The sequence below is a fragment of the Arachis hypogaea genome, chromosome 9 (assembly GCF_003086295.3).
Source record: "Arachis hypogaea cultivar Tifrunner chromosome 9, arahy.Tifrunner.gnm2.J5K5, whole genome shotgun sequence".
Lineage (NCBI taxonomy): Eukaryota > Viridiplantae > Streptophyta > Magnoliopsida > Fabales > Fabaceae > Arachis > Arachis hypogaea.
The window spans coordinates 15,444,657-15,458,013 of NC_092044.1; the positions used below are offsets into that span (position 1 = coordinate 15,444,657).

At 27.3% G+C, this 13,357-nt stretch overlaps 1 protein-coding gene across 4 annotated transcripts; it reads right to left on the bottom strand.

The window, feature by feature from the left end:
* Positions 1-6,147: 6,147 nt before the first annotated feature.
* Positions 6,148-12,392, bottom strand: LOC112710505 (uncharacterized). 4 transcript variants are annotated; one of them, XR_003156866.3, is made up of 7 exons: positions 11,261-12,263; positions 10,940-11,033; positions 10,483-10,550; positions 9,149-9,205; positions 7,463-7,699; positions 6,793-6,876; positions 6,148-6,616 (listed from the first exon to the last, which is right to left on the bottom strand). XR_003156866.3 is itself a non-coding variant. In XM_072202617.1 (7 exons), the coding sequence occupies exons 2-7, from the start codon at positions 11,363-11,365 to the stop codon at positions 6,551-6,553; spliced, it is 627 nt and encodes a 208-aa protein (XP_072058718.1). In that variant the 5' UTR covers positions 11,366-12,163; positions 12,271-12,392; the 3' UTR covers positions 6,148-6,550. The 4 variants fall into 4 exon arrangements, 3 of the variants coding, with proteins under 3 accessions (XP_072058718.1, XP_025618535.1, XP_025618534.1); XM_072202617.1 differs by lacking the exon at positions 6,793-6,876 and adding an exon at positions 12,271-12,392 and having other exon boundaries at positions 11,261-12,163; XM_025762750.3 differs by having other exon boundaries at positions 6,808-6,876.
* Between the last annotated feature and the right edge of the window lie 965 nt (positions 12,393-13,357).

Genomic DNA, 13,357 nt, shown 5'->3' on the forward strand with positions numbered 1-13,357 from the left:
CTTCCTCGGTTGATTTTTTTGACTTCTCCAATATTCTACTGATGTGGCTTTCCATGGTTCCTTGCAACTCTGCAATCGTCATAGTATCCATATCATGGGACTCTAGTATCGTAGTCACCACATGGTCATACTTCATCGCATGGTGCGAAGAATTTTCTCCACCACTTTGCTATCGAGCATATCTTCTCCATAGACTCTCATCTTATTGACAAGGTCAGTAACACGAGTAAAATATTGTTCAACAGTTTCTGAACTAGACATCTCGTACCTTTCATATTCTCTTCTCAAAGACTGTAGCTTTGCTTTCTGAGCTTTATCTACGCCTTTGTATGACAGCTTCAACGTGTTCCATGCTTCTTTTGCACTTTTGGCATTTGCTATTTTGCCAAACACCGTATAATCTACTCCTTGATAAATTTGAGATAGTGCCAATTGATCTCTCCTTTGTTGGGCAGCATCTGCTCCTTCTTGCAAAACCGGTTCAATGAAGTTTCATAGGTTTTGGGCCTTCAAGTGGGTAGACATCAAAGTCTCCCAATAACTATAATCGAGTTTCCCATCTAACTTGGGACCGGACCACACAATATTGAAAGTGTTTGTCATACCGACTCTAGGAATCAACAACTATGTGAGAACTCTCCCACACCTCACAAACTCTCAGACACCAGGCGCTGGATTAACCAGCTCTGATACCAAATGTAAATATAATACCCACACTTCAATTGGCCCTAGGATCACTCACTCATATAAATGACGCTATCATATTTTTCATCTCTCAACTTCACCAACACTCATATGAAATAATAGAACAAAGAAGGACTTCACATAATCATATCTTTTTTCATTTCATGGAACACACAAAATACATAAGGCATATATGCCTTTATATAGGCAAAGTTTTATACTAAAAGTTCATGATTCTACTAGCTTCTTAATACACATACTTATTCAACTTTGCTTCTTACTTTGACTATTCAAATAAATAACTTCTTGTAATTTCTAGCACATCTTGAAAATTCTTTATTAAGCTTAGTCATCAATCTTTAAGCTTCCAATGCACTTCATGATTCTTCTAGTATGGAGGTGATGAGTGCAACTTCCATTCAATTCCAATTCAATTTGATTTTGAACTTCTTCATTGTTGTAGAATGTTGTAGTTATATTACTCTCTTGAATGTTCTTCAAAAAATCTTCAAGCTTCCAACATTAGCTTCTAGCAATATCTAGCCAATTGATGATTATTGTATTTAACTCAAACTTTGCTTTTTCAATTCTTTAACCATACTTCATGAAAATTCTAATCTATGCAAGTTGATTTAAAATTTTTAATCAACAATATGCGTCTTAAGAACACATTTTAATAATATTATAAAAAAAATATTTTATTAAAAAATAAATTTCTTTTACTTTTTAATACATTAAATACATAAAATAACTTAAAAAAATACTTATACTCCTAAAATATGTCATAAGATACGATAGATAAATTTATTTAATAAAATAAATTTTTTGACACAAAATATAATAAGGTTATTTTTGTTTTAATATTGGGGCAAACAATTCTACAACAGGAATATCTATCTATCTACATATATATATACTTTTTAAAATATTAGTGAGGCATTTATCTCCACAAGTTTGTATACGTATCCGTCCCTGTTTACGAAATATTATTTTTCTCCGGGAAATTTGTACTATATAATGTGATACTAAACTTGTGAAAAGAGATTTTATGCCTGTTGTCAATTATCCTGCTGTGTAAACTTGTTTATTTCAACAATTCTCTTGGGGGAATTAAATTCCAATGTGCAAGTTTTTCAACACAATATCCATATAGAAATATAGAATCTACATGCTTAGCTTGCTGGTTTCCACAGTCACCATACCGGGGAATCAAACTATGGGTTGGCTAGTTGCCTAATTCTGGTGGTAATTAGAATTTGGTAGTTTTATACGCCAACTTGGCCTGTCCAATCACCTATTATTTATAGAATTGTTCAACCCGAGATGGTTCTTTTATGTACGGTGTAGATTAATTAATTCCGTAGCCAAAAGAATGATTAATTAGTTGATTTCGTTCTTCAAAATTAATTTATTAGTATAAAGTATCGAAATGAGTAATAACTTATTGTAAATTAGGTCAGTGTTAACTGTTAACGACTTTCAAGGAATTTTTTTAAATGTTACTTTTTAGACTAATTTATCAGTTAGTTGACTTTGCGAATTATTAAGTGTTGAATTCAGAGAATATCTGAGAATTTTGATAACGGCAAATATTTGATTGAAATATAATTGATTGAGTATGTTAATTATATATTTCAAGTATTGCAAGAAACTTTTAATATATTTTCAATTTCAGCAAGAAATATATGAAAAAAATAAATATTTATTTATTTATTTATTATTTATTATATATTATTAATTTTATAATTAAAATGTGTCATATTTTATTTTATCATTATAATTAAAATTAATTTTTTTTCAAAAATTAAAGAATTTTTTTTTCTTTCTCATTCATTCACATTTTATCTCTCTTATGTATTATTATCCATAATTAATTATAAATTTGACAATAAAAATATGTAATAAGATATTTTTTAATTATAATTAAAATTAAACTAAAATTAAAATTAAAATTAAAATATAGCTATATTATATTAATAATTTAATAACTAAAATCTATTATATGATATTCTATCATTAAAATTGAGATAAAATATTTTTCTTTAAAATTATAAATTTTTTTCATCTTATTTTCTACCTCTCTCTACTTCTCTATTTCTCTCTATCTTTTTTCATTGTATATATAACTTATAATTTATATTTTATATTATTAATTGATTTAATTTAAAAAATTTATAAAATTATAAAAAAAATATATTAAATTTATAATTAAATATAATTAAAAAATAATCTCATAATATTATTCACATAAAAAATATTATTATTATAAACATATTTTTTTAATTTTTTTATTTAGTTTTAAATTTTTACCACTTATCTTTTTAATCTATATTTTTTTATTTCAAATATTTATTATATAATTGAAAGAGAATATTAATGTTGTAATTTTTTTAGTAACACATTAATATTATGATTAATAACTAGAATCAATATTCAATTATTTTAAAAAAATATATTTTTAAATTAATTTTGTAACTATTAATATATATATTTTTTCGAAATTCTTTTTTCCACAAAAAATGTCTGAGTCAAAGTTGAAATTTGACTATTTTTCTTATAATATGTTAGTAATAATATAAGTCCACTCATTATTTTTTTGATCCATGAGATATTTTGAAAATAACTATATATGGTTAGAGTTAAGTTTCTTTTTTAGTAAACATGAGCTCACTTTTTAAAAATTATTTTATTTATTTTAAATTTTAGATTTTAAATTATAAATTTTTAATTCTATATTTTTAATTATAAACTCTAAAATAAAGTTGACTGATATTAATTAATTAAATTTTTTTTTTACAATTTAAAAAAAAATAGAATATAAGATTTTTAAAATTAACTTATTAGCACAAGACAGAGGCTAGTGTTGGAAAGGAGGCAATGCCTCCCTCAAATTAAAATTTTTAATATATAAAGGTTATTAATTTTTATATTAAATTTTCTTTTTTTTAGAGTTATATTTTTTATTGGTCTTCTCCTAAAAATTACTCTAGTTAGCATATAGAATATGATTTTAAATTTCTATTTCTATATATATATATATGTGTGTGTGTGTGTGTATGTGTGTGGAAACAAGTTGGTGATCCCCTGTACGATCCCTATGCCTTGCTGATCTAAAAAAGTCGTTTTCCACTTCACACAACTTGGGCCACTTGTTAAGTCTTATTCACAATTATTTCGTAATTACCTATTAATAATCCTTAATTAGTATCATGATTAAGTGCTTAAAAATAATCTGACCTTCCTGTTGCACAAATCTAGAATGTTGCATATGTAATAAACTAACAACTATCAAATACCAATCGATGACTTTACCGATAAAAGAAGAGGGATCATACAATATTGTGTGAACCAATTCCCTATTCTATTCCTACATTAAACACGAGTTACACAACTTGTGTGGCAAAAGCTTAACAATTATTGAGTTTCAAGGACCCACGAATCAAGACACTAGCTTGCTAGCATTAAAAATATTTGGCTACTTGCAATGGAATTTGGGTCCCAACTAAGCAAGAAGCTTTCAAAACCAAAAGTGCTAGAATTGTGTATCCCAACTTCTGCTTTTTCTTGTCCAAGCTTTATGTGTTTTTTTTTTTTTAATTGACTAATTATATTCTTTGTAGTTAGCATTATTGTCACAAGTGGTAAAAATTCGATCCAAATGCGTAAAAAATCATGATTCAAATAATTTTTATTGTAAGTATTTTTTTAAGTGTCTATTCAACTTGAAGATATGTTATGTCTAATGCTTTTAATAGACAAAGTAGTATTGATTCCATTTATAAAAAAAATAAAATTGAAAAAAAACTAATCATTTATTGATTGTAAAACTAAAATTTTTTTTTAAATATAAAATTAAATTATATTATATTAAATGTAGCATCGAAATTTGATTATGCCCCATTATTGTGTGAAATACTGAAATGCACATGATGTATCGCATATGAAAATTACAAAGAATAAATTAGAGGTTTTTTTGTTAAGTACGAAATGTCTTTCTTCTTAATTTTTTTTTTTTGGGTAAAGGACGAAAAAAATGTCTTTTTTTGTAGGGGCAAAAGACATTTTTTTTATTAATTTTCTGATAAAAAAAATATCTTCATAAGATGTGAACTTAATATAAAATCTTTTCAAGTATTTTTTATGACAAAAAAAATGATTGCAGAATGCGAAAAACTATATTTTAAAAATTCAAAAATTTAGAAATACCTTTTAGAAAAAAAAAAGTAAATATTTTAGCAGTAAAATATTTATTGTACTGGGATTAAGTTTCCATTATTCCATTGCAGAGAGTGGCTTATGGATCATACAATACTTATTCTCATCCATTTATTTAAGGGGTCTCTCTCCACGTGCTGTAGGACCACTTTGTTACGTTCTTAAAGTTACTACCCACTATCTGCCAATACCACACTTTTTATTTTTTATTTAGAGGCAAAATCGGTATTTCACAAATGGTGGAGTGGAAATATCAGTTCTATTTAACAAGATAACTTAAACGACTAAAATGGTGATGATAAACTATTTAACTATAGATTAAAATAGTTAAATATAATTACTTTATATGTTAAAATATTAAAAAAATATATTACACAAAAGAAATTGTTTCTCTTTCACCTAGTCAGATTTTGACAACCTAAAAATGCGTTTGATTTATGATTTATGTTTTTATTTTTAATTTTTTGATTTAATGTGTTTTTATTTTAATATTTTTTAAAAATTTTATAAAAAAATAATAAAAATTTATTTTTATTTTTTATAAAAGAGTTAATAGTGAAAGTAATCCCTAAAAGATAAGGTATTTTTTAAATTCGTTTTTGAAAATTTTTTTCAATCAAATTGACCCTTCAAAGATTACGAATTAATCATATCTTTCTTTCAGTTACTTCACTCACAAATTACATCAACGATTGATAATATGAAATGTTAACTAATAGTATACATAACATATAACTTATTCAATTAGACATTATGAAATGTTAACTAATAGTATACATAACATATAACTTATTCAATTAGACATTGACTAAATATGTTTACAAAAATATATTAATTTAGTCACTCAATCATATTAGAAATAGAATTTTTATAATTGAGAAAAATAAGTAAATTAATAAATTTTCATAAATATATTTAATCAATATCTAATTAAATATATCAGGTATTATATATGTTATCAATTAATGTTTTACAACATCAATTTTTGAAAAATAAATGTTAATAAAGTGACTCAAGAATAAATATAATTAATTTGCAACTTTAAAAAAACTAATCGAATTAAAAAAATCTTTCAAAAATAAATTTAAAAAATATCTTATCTTTCATAAACTAATTTAACTATTAACCCTTTACAAAATTTTAAAAATAAAAATATTAAAAATAAAAATACTACCAAACTCACTCTCTCAAATTATAGTGTTATCAATTTCAAGAGTGGAAGTGAAGTAGGGAGAAGCACACAACACAAACGCCATATATGTCCATTTATTGAATTGTTTCACTAATGATCCGAAATCTGCAAGAGTGTAAATATGCTAACATGGGTTGTCGACTGATTTCAACTAAAAAACTCCTTGCCTCACTCTTCATACAAAAGATCTTGATGGTGCCACAACCTTGCTTTTTGCAAAGTTATAGCTGGAGGCTATAGTAGTGGCTTAGTACTATTGATACAATATAAAAATATGCTCTTCCCTAATCCTTTCACTCTCAATCCCAATCTCAATTTCCTTTCCTTTTGTTTCTCCCATTCATAGTTGCAACTATCATTCAATGTAATTACAATTCTGCAACCATCTTGATAACATCATGGAATGCTAAGGTTGGTGCACACCATGTCCATTGCTCGGTGCGCAGTCGTCCACCACCACTACCTCCTCCGTCGCGAATTATTTTTAGCTTTTCCCTCTTTATATCTCGGAGGTGCTTCCCCTGTCTACACACAAGAACAAGGGAAAAACATCAACAAGAAAGTAGCGAGAATTTCACAATAAAAAAGCATACGTTTGAATGATGATACATGTATGTAATGTGTGATAAACAAGTTTTGGGACTTTTCAGCAAACACAAAACAGTTTTTTTTTTTGTGCAAGAAGAAGCTGAGTCACTTACCCGTCCCACACATACCTCACAAAAATAACGCCATTGTTTTTGTATCCTCATTCATTGGTAGTAATGATAATTAACAAGACCAGCCTTGAGGACATGAACAAAAATACCATTGATTAAAACTTTAAGAGACTCTCTAAGAAAGATTCAACACTAAACTACCTTAACTAAACCATTATTCACAAGGCTACGAACCCAAAGAGATCATGCATATCTGAATGAGAAAGTCTCAGGCCAGCACTTTTATTAAAATATGGCCAGTACTTCACTAGTAAAAAAAAAGTGAGTAATTTCATACCATTAAATATAATCTCACACCATTAAAAATACTAGTGATAACTAATTGATAGTTACAAATCACAAAAACCGCTGCCCCTAGCACTCCTCTATCTGAATAACATCCACATAATTTCACAAGTCATGTATTCTTAATTAATTAAATGTGTGTGTTCTGATAGCATTTTCTACTTTCATTTTTTTTTGTCACGAAATTCTGAAAACAAAAAACATTACAAAATAAAAACAACAATTATTTTCACAAACCAAACAAGCCTACATTTGTTGTTTCCAAAAATGATTTTTCCAAACACATCATCACCATTCCTCTCACAAGTAATTCAGTTGAACTGAGAAGCCTGAAATGTTTAGTATTGTATTGTTTATATATACTAACCCCTACGCAGAAGTTCTGGTAACTGGTATCAAAGTCAAAGGAATTATCTGCCTTCAAAAAATTCATCTCAGCCGAATTTCGCTTATTCGAGTTGGAGTTTCCATTATAAGCCATGCACGCCGACGAAGAGGAGCAACCGGCAGTAGTAAAAGTGGTGCTTCTATCTGATCCAATATCATCTTGAAACATATCTTCAAACAGCTGTTGCAGCTCCTCAAAGCTCTCCTCTCCATTTTCCTGTATATAAATTAATCAATTGTTTATGCTTCCAATACCTTCAACTCTTTGTGAATGATCACAAAATTATCAAAGTAACCAAAATACTTTCTACCTAATCATCAAATATTAGTAGTAGTAGTAGTAGTAGTAGTAGTAGTAGTAGTAGTGTGTTCTGTATTTTCGCTTGATACACTTACCAATTTCTTTTTTTAATGGAAAGAGCTCAACACAAAAGTGGAGCTTATTACAATAGAAAACTAAAGAAAACAAACAAATAAAGCAGACACTCAAGTATTCAACATCGTATTCTACCTGTTACTATTATTCACTACTCTGGATGGCCACAACCCTCTTAACAATTCTCCCTGCTCATGAATGAATTATGATAAACTTACCAAATTGTTATGCTAAATTTTATACATTTTAAATACCATGCTAGGTCTATACTAAATCAGCCACAAATATAAAATACATATTGAAATACAAAATATACATTAAAAATGAGTTCAGTTATACATGTATTTATACACAAATACGTAGTGACTAATTTTAATGTACAAATAACATTTTTGTTATTTTAATTGTAACATGGACATTAAAATATGTTAATATCTGTCTGACAAAAAAAATATATTGCCTTTTTTTGTGTACTGATGGAAACGTTTTTCTATATACTATGTTGAAATGGTATTCATATTTCTTTATAGTTAAAAAAAATATAGGCTAATAAGGGAGTGTTAAAAAAAAAGGTAATATAACAGAAATATGCTGCCTTTATTAATAGCACCCTTGCAATTTGGGAAATTCCATAAGAGAACAAAATACATGCATCGTTTGGGCCCAAAACGGAAAAGGGTAGCAATGATTCAACTATTCAAGATAATGAAGGCCGCTGAGGCCTTGGATCAATGGCAGCCTGCCTCATTGGGGCTGCACCCAGGTTCGAATCCTCCTAGAACCCATATTTGTAGTAGTAGTGTGTATTGTGTAATGTATATTGTACAAGACCAAAAAAATAAAAAATAAAGAAACACTTTGATTTGTAAATAAAATATTTTTACAAAAAAAAATTGCCACAAAAATAGGAAAAAACAAAAGATGAAGAATGCTAATAGTCATCAAAATTTATTATTTTTGGCAAAAAATTAGTTATTAATATTTAAAAATGTGGACTAAAATTATGCTGTTGAGAAATTGAACTAGTGACTAAAACTGCTGGATAAAAATAATAAATTTTGCTAGTCTTTGAATTTTTCTCATAAAAGATAACAGAAAAGCAACAGCTAGAGACACTGTTAATTGCTATGTCCAGCTTTATCACTAAACAAATTAAATATGTAAACAACAGTTTTGGTGTCTAGCTTTATGCCTTTATCACAATCATTCCACTAATCAAATCCAAACCAGAAGAGTAATAAATATAAACATAGGGAGAAAAAATACAGCAATACATTAAAGGGTGCTTACATTTGACTTTGTTTGACTCATCATTGTTACCATTTCGTTCAAGAAGTCCCCCATGCCCTACACAAGAAAAATTATGCGATTAACTCATAGGATCAAAACATAGACTAATACACCTATTTTGGTGTGAAGCAAGATCTAGTTACACCCCAAAGTCCCTAACCAATCTCAGATTCTATGAATTAGTGGCTCCAACTGAAATCTAAGAACAACATGGAACATGGCCATGTGGCACGTGCCGTGTTGCACACCGATAGGATTTGAATAATAAGAAGAAAGTTCGTGCCTTTGTGACAATCTCGATGAATCAATCATTTCTAGGACAAAATGGATTCATCTTAATCTTAAACGTGAATGATGTTTCATGAATATAAAATGATATTTACTATAGTGTCTAAAAAGTATTGCCTAATTAGTAAAATAGGTAAAATAATTAATTTTAAATTTAAAAGTATAAAAGTTTAAAAATTTTAAATATTTTAAAGTTACTATAAAAAATAAGTTAGGCAAAAACTAGACACCAAACAAAAAGCATTGTAAAATTGCTAACATATTGTTATATAATTAGGTACACATACAAAATTATTTTACATTGACAATGCATAAATAAATAAATAAATAAATAAATATTAAATTCTAATATCCCTATACTTACTATGTCTACGGTGACTATGCAAATATTGTTAAAAATTAAATTAACACTTTTTTTCTGCATTTGGTAATACTATTTTTAGCAACATTTAAAAAAAACACTGCTAAATAATAAAAAATTGTCACTTTAATTTTAAAAATATTTTTTGAAACACCATAACCACCATAAATCGTAAGTGTATATATATATATATATATATATATATATATATATATATATATATATTCAGCAATGTCAGAAAATTCACAAATATTTATACTTTTACTAATAAAGCAAATAAAATATAAATACAAGGAGTTTCCTTAATTAAATATAGAAAAACTTACAAAAAGAACAAGTAATTTAGACCGAAAAAAAAAGTTAACAAAAATTTAAGCTCAATCTTTAAGCAATCGAAGAACATGACAAGGAATCTAAATGATAGGACAACACCTATAAATCTACACAAATAATAATAATAATAATAATAATAATAATAATAATAATAATAAAAGATACAAAATTGAAAAGAAAGAAATAATAAAATTGAAAACGACAGATGACCAACCGAAATTGGTTACTGTGAATAGGTGCCCAAACTCCAAAGCCCGAACGAGTTCAGTGAAATGCAAGGAATTGAAACATGGAAAACAAAAAGAGATCAGAAAAGCAAAACGGCACCGTGTTGGTGAAGCGAGTAACTTACGTTTTCGTCGTCATCACTGTCGTAGACTCCTACGTCGTACATTAGCCTTTTGTTGGCGTCAGATAAAACTACACAACACACATAAAAATACTATTTTAGTTTAGACAAACAAAAAGTGCTAAACAGGGTTACAGGAATGTCTTGTGAAAATGAAAAAGGTTCCTATAGAAAATTACTAGTAATAATGAAAACGTGAAAAATAAAGAAATAAAACAACTCGATCCACACCAAAATAAAATGGCAATCTGAACTTTAAAAAAAAACCGGTCAGTCATGGTTAAAAAAGGTGATGTACCGGGTGTTTATTAAAAAAATAGATAAATAGAATTTTTCATAAAAATAAGTAAATAAACAGTGAATCACGGGTCAATATTCAATCATAAAGATATTTAATTTAATACTTAGTTGAATTTCTTCTACCGAAAAAATTAAAGAAAATAACAGAAGTTGAATTTACCAGAATAGGCTTGCTGGATTGCTTGGAATTTCTTCTTAGCTTCTTCAACGAACTTTGAATTCCCCGACGCTGAACAACGATCAGGGTGCCATTTCTATCCCATCAAACAAACAAACCAAAACGATTTTTTTTACTACAAATTCCACTTTCAAGAATAATATTTCATTTTCAATCGCTCGTTGAAAACGCAGGAAATGGAAACATTTTCGTTTCTTTCTCCTGATGAGAAGAACAGAGAAACCCCAGATTATAACAAAAACAGGGTTCTACAAAGAGAGGTAACAGAATTAAAAAAAAAATGAAGTGTTCAATAATTCTAACCAGTGCTAGTTTCTTATATGCATTCCTTAGCTCTGAATCAGTGCACTCTTTCTTCAATCCCAGAACCGCATAGAAGTCGTTCTTTTTGTCTCCTTCACCAGCCATTTTCCCAAGACAACTATGAAATTCTCTGAGAACCAATCAAATATGAAACTAAGGTTTTCTTGTCGACAAATTGAATCACCTTATGGATAATCTAACACAGCTTCCGTACATATCATATACTTTTAAGAAGGAAAAGAAAAATGGGATGGGAATCACACGAAACCAAACCAACAACACAATATTACTACGTACGGTGTACTGTTTATTTATAGTAATTAATAATAATAATATATAATTATATGATATACTTTTTCTATGGCAAGTTGGATTTCGGCTACAAATTTTTGAAATTGTACACGGCACAAAGCATTCTGGTTTTGGTTTCGTGGAGTGAAAGGATTGAAGAGCAGAGGAAAAAACCCTGCTGGAGATAGATCACACCCTAAGCCTCAAGAACTCTCCAGACACTTGCGCCATATATAGTTTTTTTTTTTGGTGGCTACCTTATATAGTTTTTTTAAACAAAAGTTTTGTTTTCTTTGATATTTTTTAAAAGAAATTAATTTTATATATTTATTTAATTATGTAATGTGATATTTAATTTTTATACTAATTATATAAAAAATTTAAAAAGAGTAAATAATTGTATAAAGTATTTTATAATTTTAATGTATTAAAAAATATTTTTTAAATAATATGAGATATGGCTAAGCTTGGGGTTTTCAAAAAATAATTAAAACGAGGGTAGTCGTTTATTGACTGGGTGATGAGGGTTGAGGGGTTGGTGATGTAGGGCTGAGATTCCATGGTGCCTAAGATATTTTATGAGTTTGTGCCTCCAGAAGGTTCTGTTTGCATCTGTGAATAAATATATAATGGTGAGTTGAATTTGTGTGAATTGTGAGAGGAGAGAGAGAGAGATGATACGAGAGTTGAACTTGAACAGAAGGGAGGCAAGGACCCACCATATTGTGAGGCTTTAAAATTTAACAGCTTGGAGAATTGATTGCTCACATTGCATTGTCATTGTCACATAATGCACAAACTAAGAAAAAGTTGTGGAGCTAACTTTTGTAAATAAAGTTCCTTTTGTGGAAAACTATAATATGCAACTTAAATAAGTTTCCTTATTCCTGCATAATCAGTTATGTTCATAAATTAAGATATTTGTTGAGGCTACTCACACTTAGAAATATAATCCGAATTTTTTATTTTAATATTAAAGAATGAATAAAGTTTTAGTTGATATTATAAAAAAAAAAAGAAGTTTTACAGTATTTTAGAGGGATTAAAATTTTTATATGTGAATAATTTTAATGTGAAATATAAAAATATTTTATTATTTTAAAATTTTATATAGTTGTGATGGTAGCACAATTAGTTATTGATATTTTTTAATAAAAAAATTAATTATTAAAATACAAAATATCACTAACGTTTTATTAAAAATTATTATTTTAATTGTAAAAACACAAAGCGTGAGTAACATTTTATAAATGGTCGTAGTAGTGTTTAATACATAATTTAGTTCATCATGGAGAATTTCACACCTAATAATACAATATAAAAAAAAAATTTTTGAAAGTTTTAATCTGTACAAACACAATACATAGAATATATATTGCATTGACAATACACAATCATAATCTATGTATTATGATTTTAATATTAAAATAATACAATACGCAGTCTTTGTATTATTGTCTTTATGAATATTTCTGTTGATGAACTAAAATAAATCTACTCTAATAATTCGTCTTCTGTAAATTTTACAACCTCCAAAATTTTATAAAATACCGTAACTTCTAATATTAAAGAATTACACCAATCCTTTTCCAATATCTAAAATAATGAACCACATAATCTTAATATACACTCAAATTATTTTTAATAACTAAATTCAATTAAATTGGTTTAAAATTTAACAAAAGTCTCTAATATAATACGCACGTAAATCACATATTTTTTATGTAATTTTATATTCTCTTTTTTTATTATTACGGTTGTTGTTATATTTTTTTCTCTTCTTTTTCATATTATTGTAATATTTTT